Source organism: Caenorhabditis elegans, chromosome X, assembly GCF_000002985.6.
Source record: "Caenorhabditis elegans chromosome X".
In the NCBI taxonomy this organism is placed as follows: domain Eukaryota; kingdom Metazoa; phylum Nematoda; class Chromadorea; order Rhabditida; family Rhabditidae; genus Caenorhabditis; species Caenorhabditis elegans.
Genome location: NC_003284.9, coordinates 7,317,959 through 7,345,115, shown reverse-complemented (window position 1 = coordinate 7,345,115; position 27,157 = coordinate 7,317,959). Strand labels below are relative to the sequence as shown.

Here is a 27,157-nt window from a genome sequence, read left to right as displayed (position 1 = left end):
CGGTTGCAGAGTGCCGAGCGAAGAGGAGGATAAGCGGTGTGAACGAGTAACGAATGATATTACCATGAAACCCCATTTATTAGCTAAGAATAATAGAGAAGGGAACTGTCGATTAGGGAATAGTTATCAGGTGTTCATTAGCGGATGTTAGCATCTTCCGTGTAGGAAGGTTGCTGTACAACCGGCTAAAGCGGGTGATAAACTATTAGGGGAATTGATTAAATATAAAAGAATTGAATTATAAAAGAAAGGACGTGCCGCTGGTGCGGTGACGAGACGAGTGAGGGGAGTCGAGTTGAAACTAGTTTAGGCCAGCGAAATAGGACGAGCAAGGAGGGCGCGCGCGGTGAGACCCGCGGCGCACACTCGCTGCGAGACCATTGAGCTTGGCGGGAGATTCAAATGAGGGCGCGCGTTAGATTAGAGAAAGGGGGAGATAGAGCGACTGGAAGGAGCGGTTTATAGGTTTTCTGGTACGGCGAACACGATGGGAGTATTCGCGAGTGTCTCAGAGTACCAGATAATTGGGAGATGGGATCATCTCACAACAAAGCCTTCAAAAAGCTATAAACTAACTAATCGTAAGCTAGAGAATAAATTTGGTACCTTTGTAGTGATGAACAAGTCTTCTCTCTTCACGACGCCTTCTGCAATCACTTCCTTGATAGCAGTTCCAATGAATTCTTCGTTGTTGTAGCCAGATGCCGTATCGATCAAACTGTATCCATTTTTCACTGCTGCTTTGACCGCTGAAATCACGTCTTCTGCATTTGACTGCCACGTTCCGAGTCCAACCGCTGGCATAGAATGTGCATTGGATAGAGTCAGATGTGACTTTGCGTCACTATTTTTCAAATACGACTTCAACAAGATTGGTGTCAGCTGAAGTAGAAAATTTGTTGGTCAGCTTTTCAGAGGCGACAATACTTAGAGGAGGTGGTAGGCGACTATTCATTAAAAGTGCACTTGAATATTTTCTTACCGCTGGTGGATGTCCGTCGTCCGATGCATTCCCATCAGAATTTGAGGATCGTCCAGCTTGATCGTTTATGTTTCCGGCTTGGTGCATTCTGAAATATTTCTGACCAAATTATTATAACAGTCTTATGAAATGAATAAATATAGAAAAAATCATCGCACGATACTTTTCAGGATATCTACTGTAATTGAGGTCCAATAAATCTACAATAAAAACTGCATATTAGAGAAATAGAAAAGTTTCGAGAAAGATATAAAATTAACAATATACCGTGTATTTTTTACATATTAGTATGAAGTTTCAATTAATATTGTGTATGCATTAGTATTGTACTCGAAACCATCTTTAGTAATTAGTAGTGCAGTCTAAAATTTCCTCAATAATTTAAACATTTCAATGACAATTTATCTCATTTCCCGAGGGTTTCTTAATAGTTCACATAAAAAAAACGCCGAAATATATGTTTGTGGTACAAGTACCCGAATTTTCGAAAATATTCTAGGCACAAAGTAAAATTTAGTAGACTTCTAGTAAAACTAGAAGTCCCAAATTTGCAACAAGCCATCAAAAATTAATCTTGCAGTCTCTAATAGTTTTACGCCGAAAAGGTGTCTGGAAATTAATGTTACCAATAGAGCATACGTATACGGTAAACATTTATAGGCACGAAAATGAAGCTAGGTTTTGATGATTTGCTGACAAATTAATTTCTTATCAAGCATGTAACATATGACAACACACACCGCCCTAGAACTGTATGGACGTAAAAAAACTTTGCAGTGTTTATCATTGGTTCATAATTGAAAAAGTTCAAGTTACCAGAACTTACATGGAAATTTCAAAATATGAGAATTTTGAGAAGAAAACAAGTTTGTGCGTTGTAAAAATATTTCATCGCTATGTTTTTTACCTTCTAAGAACTTAAACTTGAGAAATTCGAATGAATATTACGATTAGCCCTCGAATAGTATGAGTTTGCCAAACAAATTGATTGCTTATTCTTATTTTTGAAGGGAAACGGTACAACTCAGAATATGTCTCACAATCAGGGCCGTCTTTAATTAGACAAAATATGGTGACGCCACAATTGAAAATTGGTGGCTCTTATAATGTTGAACGACTGCAGGCTCTATTGGATGCATCTCATCAAAGTAGCTGTGCATAATTCTCTACAGCGAAGAGCCACAAATTGTGAAAAATTCTGTCCAAACCTCGCAGATGAGCTAGGGATTTCCAAACTATCTCACAGAGTAGGAGACTCGAGTTTTTTTTTCGACTGGAAAAAAGGAAGGTAGGGCTGACAGGCTGGCAAAGATGATGACAGACTTATGTGATGTTTTTTGGGGTTCAAAATTTAGATCAACGTATTTATTTTTGAAATAAAGCAATCATGCTGAGAAATACATGCCAAAAAGGAAAGAGAACGTGTGACGAATGTGAATGGGAAATTGAACTTTGAAATGATGAACGAAGAACCAGTTGTGGATGACGGTGATCTACTTGCGCTCAGCAGCAAAGGCATCCTCGGGGTGTCCGGTCATACTGAAAAAGAGTTGGGTTACTAAAGTTTCAGTCATTTTGTCCTATAAACTTACAAATCTTGAAGAAAGAGACGCTGCGAGTTCTTGCTCTCCTCGAGCTTGGCAATGTCCTCTTCAGTGAGAGAGAAGTCGAACACCTCGAAGTTCTCCTTGATGCGATTTTCTTGGATCGACTTTGGAAGGATTGCGCATCCACGATCAAGAGCGTAGCGGAGGAGCACCTGGGCTGGAGTCTTGTGGGTTTTCTCAGCCAAAGCCAACACATTTTGGTCTTGAAGGTCGGATGGAGCTGGAGCCCAGTCCAATTTCCTGCAAATAGGTGTTGAGAAAAGGAACAAGCTACTTGTTAAACTTACTGTCCAGTTGGAAGAGTGAAGTTGACACGTCCTGGGCTTCCCAAAGTGGCGTAGGAAGTGACCGAGATATTGTGCTTCTTGCAGAAATCGACGTGGTCGTGCTGTGGGAAGTAGAGATGAAGCTCGACTTGGGAGTTGTGAACTGGTGTCAATCCAAGAGCAAGAGCACGAGAAATCTGATCGTTGTTCCAGTTGGAGACACCGACAGCCTTGGCAAGTCCGGCCTTGTAGACTGCATCAAACTGACGCCAGACGTCCTCCACTGGCGAAGCGATGTGCTCGCTCATGTCATCGTTGAATGCAGCTGGCATGTGAGCAAGGTACAAGTCGACGTACTCCAGTTGAAGCTTCTTGAGGGACTCGCGAAGTCCACCCTCCAGTTTTCCCGGAGCCAACTCGTGAGTCCAAGCCTGTAAAACCGGATTTGTATAAAATAATATAAAGATGCTATTTTTGCAAACCTTAGTAGTGATGAACAGCTCCTCACGTTTGACAACTCCCTCCTCGAGAAGCTCCTTGATAGCAGTTCCGATGGCTTCCTCGTTTTGGTATACGGATGCGGTATCGATGAGACGGTAGCCAGCTTTGACGGCGGTCTTCACGGCGGTGATGACTTCGGCGGGGCTTGACTGCCAGGTTCCGAGACCGATGACCGGCATCTCAACTCCGTTGGAAAGCTTGATGGAAGCAGTTGCGGAAGACATGGTGATGGACCGAGTGTTGAGGAGATTCTAAAATTGAAAAAATAGAAATGTGAAATTTTTGAGAACAAAACGAGGTGATAAAGTATAGAGTAAAAGAAAATCGGCAAATAAAATTGTCCAAAGTTTGATAACTAACAGACGATTGTGCTATATTTGATCAGACGGAAATAGAAATAGAGAATGCTAAGAGGGGAGGGAGGGCTGATGAAAATCTTACAAACCTTGACACTATTCAAGTTATTTCCAAAAAAGGGTTGAGGGCGCTGATTTAATCTACCTTATGCCTCACGGTATTTATATTCAAAAAAAATCATCTTTATCAAGCGATAGCAGCTGTCGGTAGGAATCAGTTTGAGAGAGACCAATGGTGTATCTTGTTCCCGAAATGCAATAGTTTGCCAGCAAAATATAAATGATACGCAGGAGGTTAGGGGAGAATGAGAGAGAATCTGTGGGTCAAAAAATGATGACATTTTATTGTTCGAAGCATGCACCGTGGACGTATTTCGGAGATAACGAAATTTTAAATGGAAATTTGTATCATTTTCAGTGTTTCAAAAGTGTTACTTAGGAGGTGCGTTTGTAGTAGGCGAAATTAAGCGCATTTTATAAACGTCTACTGATAAGGGTAAGATATCAATCTACATTCTAGAACTGTTAGTTTTATTTTATTTTCAAGCAGCATTTTTACCAGCTAATTTGAACATGATTTGATTCATGAGCACCGGGAAAGTGAGTGCCAAGGAGAGGATAGGCGAGAGAGAGAGAGGTCACGGCAACGTAAAAAAGGAAAAAATAAGCAGGAAAAATGGAAAACAATGTCAGTTGCCCCAGATTTCTTCCCTTTTATACTGACCAAGGAAGCCACGCCCCGTTCCGTTCCCGCGTTCAAAAAAATGTTCCCGGTTTCCTCTTTCTTGCAGTGATTGCACAGTTTGCGCATAATGCAGATCACATAACAGATTTGACGCGCAATATTTTTGAAGAAAAGGCGCGTGGAGAGAGTGCGGGCAAAAAAGGGAGAGTGTAGGATGGGTAACAAAACACTGCGCAACAACGATTCAGGATTTTAATCGCACTGAAAATGAATTTTGTGATTTTAACTCTAATTTGAATCCGTTTTACTTGAAAAACGTTAGAAAATATACTCAAAAGTGAGACAACAGGAAAAACCAATTTTAATTGTTCCATTTTTCTATAAGGATATTTTTTTGATAAAAAATCAGTGCGTTTTCCGACTTTGATACCATTTTTCCTCTGATTTTACTTTTTTTATTCATTTAAATTCTGAAATTATCGCATTTGTATTGTGTTCATATACAAACAGAAATTCAATACAGTGAAATTAATAGTTTACTTTGAAACAAAAATAATAGTTGTTGGTTTTCAATTATTCTAAATTTGCAACATTCATTTCAAATATCCATATCAAGGTATCAGGTTATTTGGACCACGAAGCAGCATTTCAAAAATGAACAATTAAATATATACCTATACAGTACCAGTAAGACCAAAAGATTTTGACGGGCCCAAAAGACTGACGAGTTGGGAGAACAAAAGAGGTAAAGGGGACATGAACGTATAAAGCTTACGTTATGAAAGGAATTTACATTTTTCAGAAACAAAAAAAAGAGGGACATGACATTTACAATTTTTGGACCAGAATTTTTAATGAACGCTAAAGGATCAGGCAATAGAAATATGATTGAAGTCCCCTTCAAAATCCATATTCACAGCTTCCACCTCAACGCGACGGACGATAGTGCCAATTGGCAAGTTGTACCTGGAATAAATTATAAATATGAATTAGAAAAAGAAATGATCAGAGCATACCGGTTAACTGGCTTCTTGATAGAGCAACTGTCAGAACGAACAACTCGCGCAATTATCCAGTTGCGGCGAGTGGCTGCGTTCTGTGTGTTGATTCCCAAACGACGAATCGACGATTCTTTCACGAAGTAACGATTCGGGCTTGAGCTGGAATAAAATAGTTTTTTTTTAATAAAAATCCGCACAACACTCACCAAAAAATGACATAAGCGTTATGTGCCTGGTGCCAGATAACAATAACCGCACAACCAATTTTGATATCTTGAACTGACACCAAAAGATTCATGGCGGGGAGGCATAGGCGTGTTTGTGTACAGATAGTGTTTTGGCTGCTTCTTTCCACTTCCAGTTCGGATGGAGAAGTAGCAACCTGGATGGTGCTGGCTGCCATTGGTTGATAGAAACTTTCCTCCATTCCTTGGTAGGTGGAAACTTTGAGAGCCACTGTAAGAATTATTAAGTTACTGCAATTTTTCACAATTTGTCAGACTACTCAAAGAACAACTTTTTTCCCGTTTCTTCGCACAACCGCTGTGCATTGAAAGTTGTTTGAAATTTAGAAATATACTCTCACGGAGAATTACTTACGAAAATTAATAGGATTACCTACACGCTAAATTCTCAGTTTGCCAGCTAACCAATAATAAGTTTTTGAAAAAGGCTATTGCGTGAATGTGCTACAAGAAATTCTGTTTTTGTCAATAAAATTAAAGATTCAGGCTAAAAAAAAAAAAAGAGAACGCTTGCTCGGTAGCGCACTATTGCGCTTGTGTAGTTCAGCGCATTGTAGTACAGTGTACATAATTTACAGGGCGCCAGAAATGTTGCGGAAAGTTCAGACTATGCTCAACACTCACTTGATTTATATTTGGAAGCACATTCTCTGATCTTTGGAGAATCTTCGATTGCGTACGTTCCACCGGATCGGAGACTCGACACATTAGTATTCAACCAAATTTGCAATGTTCGAGTGAGTTTCTTGATTTCATCTCTGAAATAGTAAACATGCGGAAATCGACACAAAATTGTTGTAAAATTTTACCTATCGTGGTCGATGAAAATATCCATCATCGCAATAGACGTCACTGTTTCTACATCCTTCTGATAACTTTCTTTGTGGATATCAGCTGAGATGTCTCTCAAAGACGGCCCGCCTAGATTAGCACGAACTAGTGCTTGAAGCCAAATGGTTTCCATTGCAATTTCGTGAATCTTGGCAATCTTCCGCCCGGCTTCGTCAAATGATCCGGAAAAATTAGTGAGCTCGTTGAAGTAGGCTTCCATATCCACTGGCACTGTAGGCGTAGAGTTTTCCAAGAATTGCAAAACTTGGTCACCTCCTGGTTGACTTTTGATAACATCTCGATACTGCTCTCTTTCGTTTACTAATTGCTGAAGTTTGTGAACCTTGAGGATATTGTCGATGAGAAGTACTTTGTTGGTGTCAAGGCATTTTCCGTCGGTGCTCCTCTCCATTCTCGATCGAATTGCAGCAAATCTGTCTTTGATTTGAGCCGATGGTTGACTTTCTTTCAAAGCATTGAACTCGTCCAGTATAACTTCTCCTTCTGGCATCTGGCGGATCAACGACTCCAGCTGCTCCTTCTCACGATTCATTGCCTCCAGTTTCTTTGACTTTGACTCATTCTCAGAGGATAAGACTCTATTTTCAATTTCCAAGGTTTTTTCTTGACGTGCAAATGCTTCGTCTTTCTTGCACTCCACCGCTTTTGTGATGACTTCGATGCGTTGTTTGAACTCTTTTTCAAGTTCTGCGCGGATTTCAGCTGTGAGAGTACGTTTATATTCTTCAGAGTACGGATCGTTACGAAGTGCTTTCTCATGAGCGATGTTCTGCTTCTCCAGTTTTGCTTTCAGTTCTTCAATTTCACGATCTTTGCTCTGGAAAATGGTTTTAAGATGCCAGCGCTTGTTGAATTGAACTCACCTCAATTTGCTCTTTGCTCTGCCTTGACATACTATCTGTCATCAGTTCAAACTCGACAGACATTCGCTTTATACATTCCGCTTGAGTATTTTCAATTTCTTTTTTATGAGAAACTGTCATTTCCGCAAGTTTTGCCTCCAAATTAGACTCTGTGCTTTTCTTGTTTTCTAGCTCTGTTTCAAGACTTTCCACACTTTCGCCAAGTTCTTTAACACGATTTTTCAATTTGTCACCGTCATGAATAATTATCTCAAAGTCGCGGGGAGCAGTTTGATGAAGATATTTGAACAGTTTCTCATTTCTCGGTGTCATATTCGCAACGATATTCTGCATTTTGGAGAGTCGCTTCACCGCGTCTTCCAATTGGACTGTGTGGTCCGATAATCCAAGAAGAATATCTTCTGCCGAATAATCAATGTGCTCGTAAACGTCAAGTAGAGAATCGATACTATCGTTACTGTCATTCATATTCGATTCAAGATTCAGTTCCGATTTGTTTTCTGTCATCAACACAGTGTCCTCCATTTTGACAGGAGTCTCGTGTCCAAGCAAAGAAGTGTCTGATGAAACAGCAGAGCCAACGTGATGCAAGTCTTGAGAACTTTGCTGACGTCCAGATTGCTTGAAGTTAATACGAGATGACGTTGAATTCGGAATGCTGATAGGCGCAGAAGAACCTGGAGCGGGACCATCCTGAAGTCATAAATTAAAAATCATAAAGAATTGGAAATAAAATAGTTACCAGTCCCTCCAACTGCTGAAGCGATGGAACATATGGAATCGATCGACACTGTGACTCGCGAAGAGCATTTTCCGGTGAGCGGCACATCAGCGGTTGGGGAACCGGGGATGAATCTCCTCCATCCTCGCTGAAATTGGAATATTACAATGAAAAGATAAAAAAAGATTAATTAAGTACCTGAGCCAAGCCGCCGGTGAATAGTTGAAATGAGATCTAGCCATTCTCATCGGTTCATCCGTCAGAAAACTTTCAACGCGAGTCTGTCCAAACGATGGATGCTGTTTACTACCCCTGAAACTCAAACAAATTTTCTCAAAAACCCAAAATATATTTCTTACTTTGTGGCAAGTTTGCTTGCAACATTTGGCAGTGTCACTTTCAGAAAAGGTTCCAATTCTGGAAGAGCGTCCCGTAGATCCTTGATGTACTCTTTTGCAATATTTGGTAAATCTGTGTCATATTTTTCCAACGGAGCTTTTACATAAAACTCAGGCAAGTTATCGAAAAGTCCTGGGAAAAGTGCATGAAGAAAATGTTTCTTAAGTTTTCGTCCAAGTTGTTCCCGACTCTTTTCCTCGTCGGTACTAAACTGAGCACACTTAGTGGAATGATCAGTGTGCCATTCTTCCAGTTCGGTTTTCAAAAGTCGGCGGCGTACAATTTCCGAAACACTCTGTGAATAAAGAATCGGTGCATCTCGAATCTGACCAATAAGATCCATGTGAATGCGAACTGCATTGCTTTTGTATTCGTACTGTACAATGTCGTTGAGAACAACGCGTAATCGATCGTAGTTTTGAACCACAAATCCAGACATTCTCGTTCGCAAATTTTTTAGAATTTCCTGTTTTGACTGATCAAAAACGCGGACCATATTTCGAAATTCTGAAAAGTTTTCGAAAATAGTCAGCATGCATTGACGGTGTTCTTCGATAATTGGTGGTAGCTTATTCTGGTCATTGATTTTCGGAGTTTCCAAAATTTGAGCGACTAGTTTGTGAACCAAGTTTTTTCTTTCTAAAAATATATGTTGTTATTTTAAGTTATAGGCCTAGTTCTAGTTTTTACTTACCTTCACAGCTTTTCAAACTAAACTCAAGCTGAGAAAATCGTTTATTAATTCCCTTGAAATCTCGATACTCTTGATTCTTCGACGTTTCATGTACAGATTGGAGCCTCGTATATACACTAATAGCATTTTGCTCCTTGAGCTGTCGAATCTTCTCATTAACCAAGTCAGGTAAACCATCAAGAGATGCTTCTGGATCAGCCATCGCAATAAAATCAAACAATGTACATTTTTCGTCTGGATTGATTGGAGTTGATGTGGAAGTCATCAAAGACGCTGGTTTCACAAAAATTTCCGAAGGAACTTCGATCCTTCGTAATTGTTCAACAACGTCGGAATAGTTCAACAGGAGTGTGTCCGACTTTTCAATGAGTTCTTCGCTTTTTGAGTGTACCAATTTGAACTTCTTTCCCCTTTTGTCCATTTTGCTGACAGATATATCCAGATTGTTAATCAACGCCAACCAACCCTGAAACGATTACCATTGTAAATTTTGGTAACTGGAATATCGTGAAAGGTAAAGATTCTTTCAAATAAATATTGATAATTAAAATTCTTGTCGAAATCCTACCTTATGTAAAAACCTATGCTGTTGGACCAGCCTGGCACACATTTGCAAAGTCTCTGCGCAGACTTTTCTACAGTTTTTTGCTCGTTCTGGCAGCTCCATGTAGATTTTCAGAGGGTCCTGATTTTTCAGAACGTATTGTGCCTGGAATACAAGATTGCTTTCTTATAAATGTTTTGAAAACAACTAACCTGATCAACAGCATCGTCAATCATCTGAAAAATGTACGTCACATCACTGCCGTTGTGGTTTTCTCTTTCGTTTCCAGATTTTAGAAAAAAGTACACTGGAGATGTTTCAGTGCCAAGAGTACTGATCTCTGCCAAACTTTTGTTACCATCCGGGGTAGTACCGCTTTCATCAAGAAAAGTCTGCAAATCCGTTACACGTTTTGACTTCAATAAATGACAAAACACATACCAGATCAGAGATTCGATGACCAACCTCCTTGGATACCATATCCTGTAGTACATTGAATGTTGTAGTTTCTGCCTGTAAGTTTACTATTTCATGAGTTGATAGCCAGGTTTTTAAACTTACATTTAAATCAAATACCATGGCCTGGCCCCTATCCATGTAGAATATATGATACATTATCATTTTTGAATCTAAAAATTTGAAACCTTAACTTTAAAGTCGAAAATTAAATTGGTATAACGAGGAAATCGAGTAAAAACAAGCGGCTTTGGGAAATAATCTGGAACGAGATAAATGAGCGAGAGAGAGTACAGAAAAACAAGAGAGTCGATATGGCAAATGACTGTGTGATGTTGCGTCAAATGTGGTGTTGCGGCTGCAAATCACGTGACGTACAGAGGCAGAAACGAGGCCGACTTGTGAGCGGAGACCCTCCTCTGCGAGGCAGAAAACGCTCCCTTTGCCTCTTTGTCGTTCTCTCTAAATCTCTTGCATCACAACGCACTTTTGCGTTGGCAGTGAGCGTTGTTGCACACTCACACGCACATCACTGACACAGGCATAGCCACGGCCCTCATATTCATCCCGTGAGTTGGGCAGAGATCGATGTTGAAATCAAGACGAGAATGATTTTGTTAGTGTAAAAAGGTATTTAGAGTGACCAGGTGTGTTTTGATTATCTTGATTTTTTTATTTCAAAATGCTATCAGTAGAACAATTTGAGACGCCACACTTCATAACTGACTGAAAGTAAAATTTTGAATTTTATGGCGAAGTACAAAGTTAGTGCATTGACATTTGTAGGTGGGTTGATCTCATCAATTCAACTACTGTTGAGATCGATTTCAAGGTTTCATGACTGAATAACTGACATTTTTCAACATGCTACAACATAGTTGGAGAAACAAATGCAGAACTCTAAAAAAAAGTATTCCTTTAGAAAAATTGGGTCTGACCACTGCAGATGGCCAAAAAGAATTAGTAGTTAATCTTTTACGATGAGAGCCGATTGGAGAACGGGGACCACCTGGCCGGATAGTGTTAGGTTTGAATATGGAGTATGGCCACTGGAGAACTGATTAAAAACCTGCCTATTGGAAAAGGAAAATATTAAATATTAAATAAAACGTTTCAAAACATTTTAGAATTTTTCACGTTTGTGTCAAAGTTGTAAAATCTTAGTTCGTGCCATTTTTCGCCAAAACTGTGGTATGTTTGAACTCCACCAATGTTGGAATATAAACATTTTCAACATAATTAAAGCATTATTTTCTTGAAAACCTACTTCTAAAAAATTGTTGAGAACTGAGTTTTCACCGTTTTTTACTAGAAACGAAAACATTTCCAATTTTTTTGAAACAGTTTATTACGATATTTGGTCCTTTCAGCACCATATGAATGCATGAAAGCTTGAGCTGCGTATTCGTGTTTCGCCCTTCAATTTTTAAAAACTAGAGTTTGTTTCTACACTAAGAATGAACACAGGCGCGACTCCACTCTTAAGACGAAATCAGCCCGATTTATAGAAATTTTTAAACAAAAAATGCTTTGAAAAGTTACATTTTTACAGTATGCTATTATCTTTGAAAAACAATAACTGAAATACAACTGACAAAATGTGAAACACTATTCAAGTACATAAGCGAAAACAGTTTACTTTTCTTAAAAACCACATGATTTCTGTCACCGACTTCGCAAACAATAATGATCATACTGAACTGTTTTACATGTACATACATTTTAAATAACTTATGATGTTGAGAAATAAAAACGATGAGTTATTAAACATTGATGGAGGCTCACCACAGGTTCAGCACAGAAATGCAAACGTCAAAATTAAGAATAGAGTCATCTAACTGTATGCGACAAAAACAGAAACAAACTAGTACAGGCGCCGACCGTCTCACATACACACATACATACATACTTAGAAAAACACTGGGAAGAACATTTCAAGTATCTTATCTGACCTCGGTCTTACGGTCCAGTAAATATTTTTGTTTTTTTTTCTCGTCTTTCAATGTTTGCTCTTTTGTTCAGATGGGTAGAAAGATACAGGTAATAATTGCGTTCGGGAACACAGAAAAATCACTGGGAAAATGATAAGAGAGATATATATATGATTATCAATAATCATTATTTTTGTATTATATTCAGTTCCGGGTGAGAATGGGAGTTAAGAGTTAAAAGTGAAAACTGTATGGTCTCGGAAAAAACGAAAAATAAGACTTGGCGCTTGAATCATATTGATGTCAGTGGGTAGAACGTTTAAAATTACTTTTTTCATTATAAAAAATACCAATTATTGTAATAAAATTTCAAAGTAGTTTTAAAAATAATGTTTTATTTCCTGTCAAAAAGTGTAACTTACTCAATTTTCATCAAAACATTGAGATTCGTTTCAAATTTCACCGGACATTGTATGATAATTCAATATAAATATATTTTTATTTAAATTGTACAGCTTCGAACATGGAAGAATGCTCTAAACGTTTCAAAAAGTTTTTTTCGAAAGCTTGATGGGAACTTCAGTGTTAGATATTTGTGCATATTTTTTGGAAAAATCAACACTGGTGTATTTTCACATTCAACACAATAATATTAAAACAAAAAGGAATAAAAAAAAATACAAATAATTCCACAAACGTTTAACGGGAGAATCAACTGAACTTTAAAACAATATAACATTGCTATCGAAGTTTGAAAACGTTAAAAAATAATTTTCTAACAAATTTATATCAATTCCTGTTAGAAATATGATAAGAATCAATTTTCAATTTTCCTCATTTTTTAACATTCGATATTCTTTTTTGACAATTATATAAAACACATAAAATTTTTCAAATTGATTATCCTAAGTATTAATTTTACATTTTATTGAAATTTACAATCATGTCAACCGGAAAGCATTAAAGTTACTTTTCCAAAAAAAACATCCACACTGAGAACAAAGGAACGCATTTAATATTCCAGGCACGCTTGTAAGATGTTATAAACACTCTCACTTCCTGTCTACAGCTTCAATGGTAATGGTTAATAAAAGTACATATTCTAAGAAACACGAGTCCCGAGAACAATATACTTTTTTAGGATTCAAAGATCTTCAAAGTTGAGTCAGACACTACAAAATTTATGGCTTTATTTTACAAAAAATTGAAAACGTATACTGAAATGATAGTGACGTTTGATAAGATCTCGTGGTTTTTGATAGGAGTACCAAGGGAAACAGTCTTCAATTGAAGCAATCAGTTGATTGTCCGCTGAATTTGGATGCCAGATTGAGCTCTCCAACATTGAATGTGCGAGCAGGTTTTTCTCCATTGGTGATATACTCTGTTGGAATAAGAATTGAAATTTTACGAACGCATATCTGAAAACCAAATGAATGAAAACCTTAGCAACTATAACAAACTCTCACTCCATCATAGTTACACTTGTGATAAATGTTCAATTTTGGATCAATTGTGGTGACTTCGGACTTCGATCCCGCCATTTCAAAAGTTCCATCGTCTTTGGTGAATCGTTCGTCGAGCAGGACGTCAAGAACTGAACATACAAATACTCATAAATCTTTTTGTAGTCTAGTCGGGGGTGGCTCAACTCACTAGCTTCCTCTTCGTACAGCTTCACTTTTATGTTTTTTGCTGGTTTGTCGTTACACAAAAGTGTTCCGTTCACAGAAACCGATTGAAGATTTCCTATTTCAATTGAAATACAAAATGAAGCAACAATGAAAGTTAGAAGAATAAGGCATGAGTATACGGATGACATCTGAAATAAAATAATTTCAAACAACCATAATTGCTAAAGTAAGGTAATTTAAAAACAACAATCAAAAGTATTCTGCACTGTCTTGTTGAAAATCGAGTGAATCAAATCTAGAATAAAACAAGGTGTAGGTCAAGGCAAACAGTAATCAAGAATTGACACTAACATGATCTAGGGAAAGTATACCTGTGAAAAACTGTGATGAAACCAACCGACGACGTCAAAATCTAGTGGTCAGATAGATAACAGAAAAAGAGAACAAAGAGAAACAAAAAAAATAATGCGCATCTTAGTTATTCGGTCTCGTCACCTTCTTCACCCTCTTTCACTAACAGTCTCTTGTCTTGAATCTACTTTAAATTTTGAAATCAATGAATGCAGGGTGGGTTAACTGAAATAAACAACTATGGTCAATGTGAAAAATCTATCGAGGACGAGAAGTTTTATAGCAAATGTTTCAAGAAAAATGTCGACCGACGAAAGTTGATCTCATTTGGCAAACTATTCGATCAACTGAGACTTTTCAATGATGTGACTTCGTTTTATCAAATTTTCTTTTAGGAACAATTTATTAAAACGTATAACTTTGAAAAAGTGATGTCATGAAAAGAAAACAAAATAGAAAATTAGTTAAGACAATCCGTTGAGTCACCGCTAAACTTGTTGGCAAGATTGATGATTCCTACATTGAATGTTTTTTGTGGAACCTCTCCTTCAGTAACAAAATTGTCCGGAATAGTGAGAGAAGATTTTTGATAACAAATCTGAATATTTCTCAGTAAAAACAAGATCAAATAATAATCCAAATAAACATTGGAATAGCTTACTCCTTTGTAGTTGCACTTGTGGTAGATATTCAACTTTGGATCAATGGTACTGACTTCCACCTTGTGTCCCTGCAGCTTGAATTCACCATTTTCATCAGTTGTTCCTTCATCTAATAGCACATCAAGAGCTGAAAATTAACTAATCATGTTATCAATTTCCTGTTAAAGCCTACTTGTTTCCTTTTCGTACAACTTCACACGGACGTGCGCTGCTGGCTCTCCATTGCATGTTAATTTTCCGGTGACCGCAACAGACTGTACTAGACTACTTTCTTTGAGTATAGTTGCAAAAACATACCTGTTCAGACCCTATGAGGCCAAAAAGAAGAGCGCTACAGCAAGAGATGGTAGCAAAAAACAATACGATAGAGGTTGAAGATAGCATGTTGAAAATAAAACTTGAAGACGATTTAAAAATGTTTAAAAATTGGAATGACCAGAGGAAAGGTTGATACAGTCTTGAACTTTCTTCCACTTTAAATCAAAATCGCCATCGTAAACATCAACGTCTTCTTCATCGGGGCGTTACACAATCAGTCAATCGGTATCTCTTTTCCCTTCTTCCACTGTCTTTTGTGTCAATTCAGAATCAACTCATGATGATATTGTGATAGAGTCATCACTTTCATTGATTGTTGTTTGACAAACACAACAAGACGGAAATACGAATAAGTTTATTCACGAGAAAACCGATATTATGAAATTTCAGAGTTCCTATTTATTAAGTTATATCAACGAACAAAACAATCGTGAATTTTTTCGAGAAAAACTGATGGATTGAGATCTTTCATATTATTGCATATTAGTTTCCTGTCTACGTTTCAAAGATATATTAAAATTAAATTAGAAATAAATTAAATTGGAATTAAAAAGATCTACGAGATCTACAAGTGCTCAGGTCCATTTGTATGTGTTTTTTTTTGTTTGGCTAAAAAACTAATAACCATATCCTTCCGACTGAGTGTATGGGTTTGATGGTGGTTGTTGCATGGTTTGTGGTGCAGCACCAGATTGGTATGAGGATTGAGGTGGAGGTGCGCCAACATGTCCGATTCCTGAAAAAAACAACGTGTGATTTTTTTAAAAGTTTTTGCTAAAAAATGTTAAGAAAAATGAATTTTTTCAATGCAGAAAATCTCAAAACCACTAAAATCATATATTCACTTATGAAAAATATTTCTTCCAGAGAAAACTCAAAAAAATTGCTTTTTTTTAAATTGTAAAACAAGTTTCAACTAGCTTATATATAATTTTTTGAAAAAGTGAACAAACTTCCTGGGAAGTTTCAGATAAGTTTATTGTAAATATTATTTTTGTGTATTCTTCTAACAAAGTTTGAAGTATTTGTGGTTTCACCGGTATATTTGATATATCAATTTTTTGTTCTACTAGTACTACGCTATTTTGCTCAATTTTAACATGTAATATCTCAAGAGTCATAAACTTAAAAATTATATAATACGTGTAAAACGTTTTTCTAAAGATTTGTTGAACAAAATGTGATAAGAATACAATGAAAAAGTGGTGAACTAAAAAATTGAGTAGTTGTGTTCTGCACAGAATTTTGAAATTTCAAACTGAATTTGAGATCCGATTTTCATAAGAATTTTCAACTAGTTTTTTCTCTATTTGTTTAAAATTATTCTAACCGGTTGAGTCTCCTCCGTATCCATAACCATCTTGCACGTCTGTCGACACTTGTCCAAAATGTTCATCGTAATTGGGCTCATGAGTTGCTTGATTTCCTTCTTCGTAACGACGCCATGCGAAAAATGCGGCACCTCCCTAAAATGTATAAAATTGATTTGCAAGTATTCTCTATTTGATGCTCTACTGAAAACCGCTTGAGTATCAAATCTCTTTCTGATGGACTAAATTATATCATATTTCACTAAATTCTCTCCAACCTTTCACGTTGACACTTAAAAGACGATGTGTAACACTCGATAACAGTGGCCAAAAAGGTTGCTTTTCAACTCAAGATTCTGTCAAAAGATAACAGATGCCTCTCCGTTTTCCCTATTCCTCTATACTTTTTTCATGACGCACCCAAGCCAAAAAGGAGAGAAGAGCACTGAGAATTCCGAATTTCGCGTTGTTAGTCTTTATTGGATTTTCGTCGTCTTCGTCGACTTCGAAGGCGGATAATTTGGACCAGAATGTGAAAAAACCGATCAAAAATATGGCAGTGAAAATTGCTGAAATTCTCTTACTTTCAAATTTTCCACACACAAATTAAATACCCGATACAACTAAATCTGCTAGGACAGCTCTCCTTCTTGTTGGCACCGAACTGATTTGGTCCATCTTGGCGTCAAGAACAATTAGAACAATGGCTCCACAGACGGCAAAAAAGCCAACGGCGGTGGCGAACGAGCATGTTGACGAGCTCCTTCCATAAAGGCACACCTGTCAAAAATAATAATTTTTCTTCCCCAAATTCGTCTCTGGGTGGGTAATTTGATACCGGATGAATGGCGTCGCTTGGTTTGTGCCAACCACCTTTTGACACCGAGTACCAAAGTATGAGCCCGAAGAGCTGAAAAATATTTATTTCAAATTCAAAAAGTATAGGCAGAACAATTTTGTTTTTCGTTGTTTTTTAGAAATACTTTTTACATCTATTATTTGCCACAAAGACAGAAAAAATAACTCACCAATGCAGCACACCTGAACAAAACCGTTGGTTTTTTGAAAAATGTGTTCTTGTCGAAATTGGCGCCAGCTAGTCCGGCACCATAAGCACGCACGTTCTCCATGCTAAAATAAAAGAAATATAGAGGATTAAAAATATATGCAGATTTGCACACAATAGAGATTAGGATAACTGGGGTCAGAGGTGTTCAGATTCTGTTAGACATACTAAGTATTAAATGGAATGAGCTGGAATGAAATGAAGAACATTGTAAATACAAAATATTGAAACGGAAGGACCAAAAGAAAAGATGAAATGAAAAGAACGAAAAGAACGAAAGCGTGTAATCTTGAGCTTCTTTTCTCCTTTCTTTCTTCCAAGACATTCAGTGCGTCCCACGAATGCTTCTACTTCTAAACGCCATATACACATCCAGTGAAGAAAAGAAAGATAGAGGCACTCTCTGCTCGCCGAGAAGGAGAAGACGACGCCGAAAGCGAAGATGAAGAAGTAGCGGGGAAAAAGAAGACGAAGGACGGAGCCACTCTTCATGCCCACAACTTTGCGCAGAAGGCTCCCCTCCCAGTGCGACCATGAAGGGAAAGCGTAAAAAAAAACGACAGACGGCGAAAAGCAGAGCAAAGGGTCCTCCTGTAGTAAAAGAAGCCAGTCGATTTGGAAGCACTTTTCAACGAATTCTTTCTTCCGGAAGTTGAAAGTCTCTGGTGCAATGAAAAGAGAGGGATAAAAGGAAGTTTCATTAATAACATATGAATTCTAAAAAGATGATTCATTAGAACATCTAAATCTAGCTTGTCCGCAGGCAGCATTAAATTCATTAAAGACTTGTTCATTAAATCACCGTGGAGACAAATTTAGTGAATGCATACTGAATTATTAATGAAAATTGAATGAGGAAACCGACTATGGAACGATGAAAAGTGAGCTCAAACCAATGAATATTCAATAACCGGCGTAGATATGGGAAATTTTGCGGTTTCGGAGAGAAATGATTTGGTCAAGAACAAGAACGCTTATGTGAAAAATTGAAAAACGCGGCATATTTGTTATTAAATTACGTCTATTGAATTGATCAGTAACTGAGCTGGAAACAGAGAATCAATCATGAAAAATATAACTTTTTATAAACAATTGCATAGAATACTGACCTGCTAAGCAATTTGAAAACATTATGGTGCCTGCATTAAATGTGTAATTGTAAAAAATTGTACTGCTGCAAACAACTCAAAACGATCCAAACCCTTTCAGTTTTCGATATTACTTTTTGACAATTTAAACATATATGAAGCCTTTTCTTCAAAAAAGAAAAAAAAACTTCACTAATCCACCTTTCATTTTGTGTACTGCTTAATATTAATAGTTTTCATTCAGTGGAAAATAAAAGTTTTTAAACATTTGAAACAAACCTGAATGAAATTTTTTTAAAACCTAAACGTTAACCTAAAATTGAGTTTAAAGAAAAATTGAATCTAAAGAAAATGTTTGTTTTCAGTTAGAACATGACGTATCTTGAAAAAACAAGCATCAGATGAAAAAAGGAACAACTTCACTAATTAAAAGGAAGGAAATATGCCAGAATAGTGCAGGAAACAACAGACTTATTTATTCAGAAAAAATATTAGTCTTTGCAAAAAAAGTCAAGCAAAAAAATGTTTAGTAGAAGTAATTAAAATTCAACGGAAGATGATGTACAGGGCATGCATTTCCCTAAACAGGAACACGCTCTGGTACCTTAGGATTTTAAATTTTCGACATTCACTACTTACGGAAACAAAACTTTAAAAATTCCAATGAATCGAAAACGTCGTTGGAAATTTAAACAAAAAAATAATTAAAAGTTTTAGCCGTACCGCTAAGTTTGGAACAATTTTGAAACATGATTTTCTTTAATTTCCATGCTTAGGTTTTTTCTAGATCTGGAATGCAATACAACTCAATATGTTGATTACATTATCAATTTATATAGAAGTGAATGAAAATTTTGTTCAAAAGTTTTTTTTTTAACTTTACAGTGTTTATCAATCATCAAGAATAATTTGAGTTGCTTCTTTTTTGTTAGTCGCTGCTCAATACTTTGAACAAGCTTAGATAATTAACAATTAATGTTCAATTACTATTTCATATTCAAAAAAATTTAATGGAGAATTTTGATGGAATGGAGAATATTGGGAAAACTGATGGGGTAACTTCAAATATGAATTATTTAATAAATTATTTTGGGCTATTTGTGTAAAATATAATGTTGTATTTGATATTTGTTTTAATATTTGTTAACGTTTTAAGCAATTTCCATATGCATCGCAAATGATATTGTAGTCTGCAGCTCATAAAATTTGGAATTTCAGTAAACAACCTTGATTTTAAGAAATTTCTAAGCTTCAATAATTCTTGTTTTTTGTGTAGTTTTTTTGTTTAAAGCCAATTAAAACATTAAGCTTTCAACACTATTATAATGATAACTATAAAACTTTTGATCAAAGTGCTAAGAAACAAAATTGAAGTTCAAAACACCAAGTGTTTGCACATTCTGAAAAATGGTTTTATTTACTAGGGAATGGTCAGCTTAGGGGTGAGGTACCTAGAGACGCCACATATGCCAAACGGAAGCTGAGATCATTGGCTACAAGAATATGCTTTCAAATTCTGCAACGGACCTCTGGGAGTCTGGAAATTCTTGTCTGAAATTATGCTTTTGAATGCTCGAAAGTGGTAAGAATTTAGAATTTATTACAGAAAACGTTTAATTAATAAAATTAGTTTTATACTTGAAACAAGTACTGTATGCACTGTATCAAAACACATTTTCATCTTTTCTAGGTATTCAACTTCACGTTTTTCTGTAATAAATTCTAAATTCTTACCACTTTCGAGCATTCAAAAGCATAATTTCAGACAAGAATTTCCAGACTCCCAGAGGTCCGTTGCAGAATTTGAAAGCATATTCTTGTAGCCAATGATCTCAGCTTCCGTTTGGCATATGTGGCGTCTCTAGGTACCTCACCCCTAAGCTGACCATTCCCTAGTTAGTGAATTCGTTTTTATACTCAGGTAAAATTTGCGGCACACGTAAATTTATTTAAAGTTCTTGATAATTTTTGGTTTTTGTAAATGAAAAGCATAGTTCAAAAATTAACGTTCATTTTTAGAATGGCTTCCCTAATAGGCTTTTCATCCCTAAATAAATTGCGTCCCCATTAGTATTGTAATCAAAATAACCAATTGAAAATAGTTTTTCCTGCAATACTAATAGGGAAAATACGGTATTTATCTTTGCGACGTAATTTTTACTTGATCTGAGTTACTGGTCAGCACAATTTGGTTTCCTTGTGTAATTATTCCCATAGAAACTCCGCACAGCTTCCCAGCTTACGTAAGACACACGAGTTATTTTTTCCCAGAGAAATAATAACTTTTCAAATCACGAGAGAGTGAGTGATGTTGGTTTATATCATTTCACCAAACGCTTTGTTGCATTATGAACTTGACACTCCAAAACAACGAGTAAATATTTTTTGTTCAAAATATTCCCTCTGTTTGTGAAAAGAAAAAGTGTGTATGAGGATCGAATCATCGGTTTATCAACTGTTTCCCATCTGTTCTCGTCTATTCTCAGCATCCCCTCGTTCTGACACTCGTGTCCCCTTCTCTCACATTAGTTTGTCTGGCCTCTACTGTCCTCATTTATTGTCTATTTCTAATGATGCTACGCGGGAGAAAACACACCAAATTTTTGTGAATGCTCGGTTGAATCTACATAGCATTAGTCAATTCATCGAAATTTGACACTAATATATTGCTCTCCAGTTTGCTTTTGAGAAACGTTTATGTTTTCCTTGTACCAAAATCAAAACTTGAACATTCGATACTATTTTGAGGAAAAATGTTTTGGAGGTATGGGGAATTGAACCCCAGCCCTCTCCCATGCTAAGGGAGCGCTCTACCACTGAGCTATACCCCCTGACAAACGTTGGCATTTGATTAGCACTCATGTCACGGCCGCTAATTTATATTTTCCCACTGATAACGATTGTGTCCATTCACGAAAGGTGATCATTGGTTGACTAGAAATCAAACCTTTTCATTTGCCCAGCCACTCATAGTAATTATAATAATAACAAAACTATGTCTGGAAAAGGAAATGGTGTTTCATTCACCTACTCGAATCACGTTTCCGATTTTTTTTTTAATTTGAAGTTCATATACGTTAGTCTGCAATCACGTTGGAAACGATTTTGAGCATTTCGTAATACTTCATTAGCTTTTGAACGATTCTTTTGAAATTTTTGAAAGCAGCATTACATTAATAAAAAATTCAATTTTAAATTCGAAATAAAATTTCACTTCTATCCTCAGGACCCACTTTATCTTCATGAATCATGTTTAGCATATCTTTCCGAATGATCAGTCAATCCACGAAGCGTGAACAAACATCAGATACAAAATGAGTGAAGTGGCAGAATTAATAATGACGCAGAGTTATTCAGGATGTTTTTTTCAGCGTTTTGCTCATTTTAATTTTGACTACTAAGGGTCGAAACATTAATATTTCAAAACAAGGTCATTAAAATTATATGTAAGTATCATGCTGTAATGTTTTATATTGTAATTTTTCCACCTGCTTGGTTTAAAAATTCTTTAGGGTTAGAACAACTTTACTTACTTTTTAGTTTTCACTATCCTAACTTAATTCTTCTAAATTTAAAAAAAACAAGCACTGTGAAGTTTCAGAACAAAAACCTTACTCGTCTTGTTGATATTCAATGCTTAAGAATTAATTAAAAACGTTCAAAAACCAATGCGATAACTCTCATTCACAAGTACTAATCCCTTTTCATGCAAAACTCATTCATCTTTGCTCATTCTTCACATCAGTCATTAACATGAACTTTAAAAAGTCTGAATTTTGTTCTATCTAGTATTTTTTTTTTAATGTCAATGTATTCACATCTAACATCAGCTCCAATTGCAGTTTCGTTCCAGCACGTGATTTTCAGAGATGCAGATCCGGATTAGAAACATAAAAAACGCTTCTTAAACTGCCCCAGCGATATTGCTCTCTTGAACTATTAGTTTATTAGTCGCTCAGTGTGTGTGAAAATCAAACCCCATTCATCAATTTTCGTTCCGACTTTATGATGCATAAAAGTCACTTTTATAAAACGCGACTTTGGCAAAGATCTCCATGGTTTCATTTATATGTAAACTTCTGCTCTGTGCCTTTTTTGTTGTTTTTTTTTTAATTTTTGATCTGTGCAATGCAAAAAAGTAAGTTCTCTTTTTACCATCTCAAATTTCAGTCAAAATGCCAATGCCACTTCGGTTTCTTGAATCCTCACGGCCAAGCGTCAGCACTGCACCAATTCCAGTAGACAATATTACCGACCCACATGCCAGACGAACAGCAGAACTCGTAATTTTCGAATCAGAATTATTTGAACTTTAAAAACAGTTTTTCAGAGAAACGCAGAACTGGAAAAGCTTCAAAAAGCGAAGGAGCTCGAGCAACGAACTAGGGTTGAATGTCAACAGGCTCTTGACCAATACGATGTACTGAAAAAAATCCCAACATTGACGGAACAAGAACGGAAAGAAAACGAGACGCTCACCAAAAAGAAAATAGCTAAAGCCATTATTGCTGCACAAAAAGCTTCTCAAGCTGTGATGGATGCACGTGTAATTATGGGAGCCAAAGGCGAGGAACTGACAAAGTGAAAATAATTGATTTGTCTGTTAAAATTTCTAAATTATTGAAATTTTATAATTAATAGGTCTCAATCTGATGCAGTCTTTCCATATGAACATTGTTGCATTGTCTTAATTCTGACATGGTCTTGGTACATTGTCTGTCCAACATTTCAAAGCAAAATATCATTATTTGGGAAAATCTTTAAAAGCATTTATATGTTGTTAAAATGACCCAATATCAAAACGCAAAACGTTAGAAAAAAATTATCTATGAGCAGTTAGTTCGATGATATTGGTTGAAAACTCAGTTAAATATGACTATACTTTTGTAAGTCGGCCAAAACATGTTTTTTTGAATTTTCGCCAATTTTTAACCATGTTTTAAATAGTTGTCATTGACCAATATAGAAATTTTAAACCTGCTGCATCGCTTCCATTTTTTTTTCAAAAAATTTACTTAAAAAAGGCCAGTTACCAAAACTTCGATTGAAAATTTTGAATTCCCTATTCACAATGGGAGATCAGAAGCAAAGACAAGGAAATGAAAAATTATATCAACACTTTTCCCATAGGGAGTGAATTAATTTTGACTCTTAAAGCTAGACAATGTGCGAATATTTTGAATGTTACCACATGATAAGTTTTTTGTTAGAGTTATGCGATATTGAGTCATAAATCGGTTATAATATCATACAAAGGATCTTAGGTTTCTAGGGAAGTTAATAGAAACAGTCTATGCGGGAAAATCTGAAACGGAATGAATAACCTCACGTTCAAAGATATAGTTGCAAAAAAATATTAAATGTTGTTTCAAACCGCTCCGAATACAAATGCCACAAGTCCTTTCATAATTTTCAGAAACAATAAAGTTTTATCTAAAACTAATCCATTGCCTCGAACCTCTCGGTAAATCTAGTGGACACTATTTTGTTAAACAACTTTTACTTACTATGAATCTAAACTTATTTGATGACTATTTTTGCAGTCTTACAAAATTGAATAAGTTGAACAACATTATTTTTCCAGATGAACATCAGAGCGGAATAAAACACTGAAACGTTGTGGAAACTAAATACTACCGCCGAAACAGTAATATATTTCTGGAAAAAAATAAACACCTACTTCTCTTACTTTGTGGTATTTTTACTCGAAAACAGTTATATATTCAAAATATAGTTTCATTAATTTTTTAAATTCATGTTTATGTCGTGGCGTGGCAATAATACTAAATGTTTATATTAACTTGAAAGTTCGCAAAAAATTGATCATAAACGAGTTTATATTTGTACATTACCTACTCGTTCTATCCAAAGAAAGTTTAAATATATTTACAAATAACAACGTAAGTTGACGTTATTCTAAATGTCATACATCTGGATCGTTAAAAAACAGTTATCATGCATTGCAACATAGTATAAATGTTTAGTACATTCCTGCAAGCCGGACAATTTTCCTATTTATCACGAGTTTAATGCATATGTTGTCGATCTGTAACCTTTTTTCTATTCCATACATTATGCTCTCCGCTTTCGACGCTGCTTCTTATCAAATGGTCAAGTAATCAAAATTGGGAAGTTTTTGCTATAAATGCGCCCCTATCACCGCGTGCTCTTTCAATTCTTCCTTGCGTTTTGATGCTTCAGTGTTTCATTTCAATTTATTTTATTACAGAATGAAGACTCTTCTTGTACTAGCCGTTTTGGTCGCCGTTGCCTCAGGACTTGCCATCCCAGAAAATAGAAGCGCATTGAGCTGTCAAATGTGTGAGTTGGTTGTCAAGAAATACGAAGGATCCGCCGATAAGGATGCCAATGTCATCAAGAAGGTAATAAATCCGTGCTAGAAAAAAACCAACAACTCTTGAATATTCTAGGATTTCGATGCTGAATGCAAGAAGCTTTTCCACACCATCCCATTCGGAACCAGAGAATGCGATCATTACGTCAACAGCAAGGTAGACCCAATCATTCACGAGCTGGAAGGAGGAACCGCTCCAAAGGATGTGTGCACCAAGCTTAACGAATGCCCATAAACGGATCATTGAAATTTTTACTTGTTTGAAACTTTTACCAATAAATTTTCGATTTTTAAAAGTTTCAACCAGAATTTTGATAAATATAGAATAATTGTGACCAGAAATGTATTGGACCTTATTTTTTAGAAAGGGCCTCAAGTCTAATAACGAATCATAATAGTACTGATAAGGACTGTAATCCAAAAAGCTTCAATCCAGGAGAGTGGGGAACAATTGAAAAAATGTGTATCATTATGATTTTAGAGTTTGGAACTTGCCCGGTCTGCACACCATGTACACGTGACTGTTATTGCTTGAAACGCTGAAAGCTCGTTGCAAGCTTTTCTTGAGTTTCTAGAATTATCTTGAAGCTTGAAAGCTTTTCGCGCACAATTATTGATTGAACAGCGAAAAATGAGTACACTTTTTTCAAAACCTTTGATACTTTTTTGACACATTAGGAGTTTGGTTTGATAAGTTTTCTTTGTGAAATTGTCCTGCCCTGGACACCTAATTTTTACAGATAACAACATACAATTTCAGGGAAGTGCCGCGTCTTGATGATTTGCAATATATAATACCTGTAACTTTTTCACAATTATCGAAACTGTGATCACGTGAAATCACATAATATTCCGTTTATCTACGGATACAACAGAAAATTAAGTTCAATAGATCAAAAAGTCATCGAATTCCTTCAAAAAGACAGAGGGAGTCTGAAAAAAATTTGTTTAATGTAGGAAGTCGTATGCATAATACATTTGTTCACGTAATTGAGCAGAAAATAATTTATGTTTTTTTCCGTAATTCAAAACTAGTCACAAATCACACGGGTTTACACTAACGTGAATTTTTAATTTTTGTTTTATAGCAAATTATGTGATTTGTTACAAAGTTGAAAACTCCGAAATTAAATTTAAAATATTTTTCTGAAAAGCGGGATGAAAGGAGAAATAGGAAAACGGTATACGTACTTGCAGTAAATGTAAATGGGAACTAAAAATGTACCCGCATTGCTTCTGACGTACTCCGTTCTATAAACTGTTTTCCTCCGGTTGTACCGGCAATTGTTCCGGCAATCAAACTAAAATCGACAACGATCAAAAACATAATTCCCATTTGAATACGCTGCTTATCAGAAAACGAGATAATCAGGCTTGAGTGCCGATATAAAATAACCTGCGTCACACGTGCCAGATAGATAATTTAGATTATTTTCAATTCCTAATTTCATTCAAGCAGTTTCATTTTGCAGTATGAAGACTCTTCTTGTGCTAGCCGTTTTGGTTTTCGTAGCCACCGCCGTCGTGCTTCCACACCAAAGAAATTCCCTGGGATGTCAAATGTGCGAGCTTGCCGTCAAGAAGTACGACGGCTCCGTTGACAAGGATGTAAATGGTATCAAGAAGGTCAGGATTTTATTATATACTTTTTGCTACTAGAATGACATCATCATGTAGTGTTTCTCAGATAAATTAGCAACTATATAGAATAGGAAGTTTTTTCCAGGACTTTGACACCGAGTGCAAGAAACTGTTCCACTCTATTCCATTTGCCCCACAAGAATGTGAACACTATGTAAACACCAAGCTTGACCCCATTATCAAGGAGCTCGAAAGCGGAACTGCTCCAAAGGATGTGTGCACAAAGCTCCACGAATGCCCATAAACATTGACGTGTTATAATTGAACCGGAGAACTTATTTTTAAACAATTTAATAAATCAGTTTTAGAGAGGTTTTTGGCTGATAGCGCCAGCCAACAGCCGACTGACAAATGTTCGTTGCTTTTCGGCTCGTGAACATTTTTAACAAACTAACAAATTTTGAAGAAATTTGCTAGATTTGCCTAACTTTATTGGCTGGCTGTACTAGTCGACACCCGAAAAATCAGTCAGCCGCACACGCCTGATTGACACTTATTCTAACATGAAATTTATTGGACAATGAAAATGAAAACGCGAGGAGCTTTACCTATGAACAAAAGTTAATAAATTTTTGATTTTTTTTTGGTACAAACCCGCCTAAATAATTTTAGGTTTTTAACATCATTTT

The 27,157-nt window shown here is 36.2% G+C and overlaps 9 protein-coding genes and 5 non-coding genes across 15 annotated transcripts; 6 read left to right on the top strand and 8 right to left on the bottom strand.

The window, feature by feature from the left end:
- Positions 1–564: 564 nt before the first annotated feature.
- On the bottom strand, positions 565–1,069 carry C07D8.5 (NADP-dependent oxidoreductase domain-containing protein; the record flags this gene model as incomplete). Its single annotated transcript, NM_076842.1, has 2 exons — positions 565–882; positions 983–1,069. The coding sequence occupies 2 exons, from the start codon at positions 1,067–1,069 to the stop codon at positions 565–567; spliced, it is 405 nt and encodes a 134-aa protein (NP_509243.1).
- A 1,266-nt stretch (positions 1,070–2,335) lies between these two features.
- Positions 2,336–3,607, bottom strand: C07D8.6 (NADP-dependent oxidoreductase domain-containing protein). The gene is made up of 4 exons (NM_076841.8): positions 3,338–3,607; positions 2,877–3,286; positions 2,575–2,829; positions 2,336–2,521 (listed from the first exon to the last, which is right to left on the bottom strand). Exons 1-4 carry the CDS (start codon positions 3,578–3,580, stop codon positions 2,476–2,478), a joined length of 954 nt encoding a protein of 317 aa, NP_509242.1. The 5' UTR covers positions 3,581–3,607; the 3' UTR covers positions 2,336–2,475.
- Positions 3,608–4,847: 1,240 nt separating this feature from the next.
- Positions 4,848–10,402, bottom strand: epg-7 (Autophagy-related protein 11 C-terminal domain-containing protein). Its single transcript, NM_076840.8, has 14 exons — positions 10,278–10,402; positions 10,158–10,229; positions 9,929–10,108; positions 9,741–9,881; positions 9,173–9,638; positions 8,439–9,117; positions 8,278–8,391; positions 8,101–8,227; positions 7,359–8,051; positions 6,453–7,312; positions 6,268–6,401; positions 5,605–5,854; positions 5,414–5,557; positions 4,848–5,363 (listed from the first exon to the last, which is right to left on the bottom strand). Exons 1-14 carry the CDS (start codon positions 10,335–10,337, stop codon positions 5,267–5,269), a joined length of 4,017 nt encoding a protein of 1,338 aa, NP_509241.2. The 5' UTR covers positions 10,338–10,402; the 3' UTR covers positions 4,848–5,266.
- Positions 10,403–13,276: 2,874 nt separating this feature from the next.
- Positions 13,277–14,167, bottom strand: ttr-30 (TransThyretin-Related family domain). Its single transcript, NM_076839.8, has 4 exons — positions 14,109–14,167; positions 13,760–13,925; positions 13,573–13,700; positions 13,277–13,524 (listed from the first exon to the last, which is right to left on the bottom strand). Exons 2-4 carry the CDS (start codon positions 13,923–13,925, stop codon positions 13,387–13,389), a joined length of 432 nt encoding a protein of 143 aa, NP_509240.2. The 5' UTR covers positions 14,109–14,167; the 3' UTR covers positions 13,277–13,386.
- A 279-nt stretch (positions 14,168–14,446) lies between these two features.
- ttr-59 (Transthyretin-like family protein) lies at positions 14,447–15,298 on the bottom strand. Of its 2 annotated transcripts, NM_001129708.3 has the most exons (4): positions 15,048–15,298; positions 14,923–15,004; positions 14,750–14,877; positions 14,447–14,686 (listed from the first exon to the last, which is right to left on the bottom strand). In NM_001129708.3, exons 1-4 carry the CDS (start codon positions 15,132–15,134, stop codon positions 14,549–14,551), a joined length of 435 nt encoding a protein of 144 aa, NP_001123180.1. In that variant the 5' UTR covers positions 15,135–15,298; the 3' UTR covers positions 14,447–14,548. The 2 variants fall into 2 exon arrangements, with proteins under 2 accessions (NP_001123180.1, NP_741833.1); NM_171722.4 differs by lacking the exon at positions 14,923–15,004 and having other exon boundaries at positions 14,492–14,877; positions 15,048–15,295.
- Positions 15,299–15,410: 112 nt separating this feature from the next.
- On the bottom strand, positions 15,411–17,515 carry sng-1 (Synaptogyrin homolog 1). The gene is made up of 6 exons (NM_076838.6): positions 17,407–17,515; positions 17,217–17,288; positions 16,993–17,158; positions 16,799–16,947; positions 16,399–16,534; positions 15,411–15,804 (listed from the first exon to the last, which is right to left on the bottom strand). Exons 1-6 carry the CDS (start codon positions 17,506–17,508, stop codon positions 15,686–15,688), a joined length of 744 nt encoding a protein of 247 aa, NP_509239.1. The 5' UTR covers positions 17,509–17,515; the 3' UTR covers positions 15,411–15,685.
- Positions 17,516–17,674: 159 nt separating this feature from the next.
- T08A9.17 lies at positions 17,675–17,881 on the top strand. The gene has a single exon (NR_071475.1). It is a non-coding gene; the product is annotated as an Unclassified non-coding RNA T08A9.17 (non-coding RNA).
- A 63-nt stretch (positions 17,882–17,944) lies between these two features.
- Positions 17,945–18,101, top strand: T08A9.16. Its single transcript, NR_071474.1, has one exon. It is a non-coding gene; the product is annotated as an Unclassified non-coding RNA T08A9.16 (non-coding RNA).
- Positions 18,102–21,281: 3,180 nt separating this feature from the next.
- On the top strand, positions 21,282–21,364 carry T08A9.15. The gene has a single exon (NR_071473.1). It is a non-coding gene; the product is annotated as an Unclassified non-coding RNA T08A9.15 (non-coding RNA).
- On the bottom strand, positions 21,292–21,363 carry T08A9.t1. The gene has a single exon. It is a non-coding gene; the product is annotated as a tRNA-Ala (tRNA).
- Positions 21,365–22,692: 1,328 nt separating the features above from the next.
- T08A9.13 (uncharacterized protein) lies at positions 22,693–23,213 on the top strand. The gene is made up of 2 exons (NM_001038470.3): positions 22,693–22,815; positions 22,863–23,213. The coding sequence occupies exons 1-2, from the start codon at positions 22,708–22,710 to the stop codon at positions 23,115–23,117; spliced, it is 363 nt and encodes a 120-aa protein (NP_001033559.1). The 5' UTR covers positions 22,693–22,707; the 3' UTR covers positions 23,118–23,213.
- Positions 23,214–24,112: 899 nt separating this feature from the next.
- 21ur-10121 lies at positions 24,113–24,133 on the bottom strand. The gene has a single exon (NR_071472.1).
- Positions 24,134–24,761: 628 nt separating this feature from the next.
- On the top strand, positions 24,762–25,179 carry spp-5 (Saposin B-type domain-containing protein). The gene is made up of 2 exons (NM_076837.8): positions 24,762–24,915; positions 24,964–25,179. Exons 1-2 carry the CDS (start codon positions 24,763–24,765, stop codon positions 25,120–25,122), a joined length of 312 nt encoding a protein of 103 aa, NP_509238.2. The 5' UTR covers position 24,762; the 3' UTR covers positions 25,123–25,179.
- A 1,180-nt stretch (positions 25,180–26,359) lies between these two features.
- On the top strand, positions 26,360–26,877 carry spp-4 (Saposin B-type domain-containing protein). Its single transcript, NM_076836.6, has 2 exons — positions 26,360–26,513; positions 26,614–26,877. The coding sequence occupies exons 1-2, from the start codon at positions 26,361–26,363 to the stop codon at positions 26,770–26,772; spliced, it is 312 nt and encodes a 103-aa protein (NP_509237.1). The 5' UTR covers position 26,360; the 3' UTR covers positions 26,773–26,877.
- Positions 26,878–27,157: the final 280 nt, after the last annotated feature.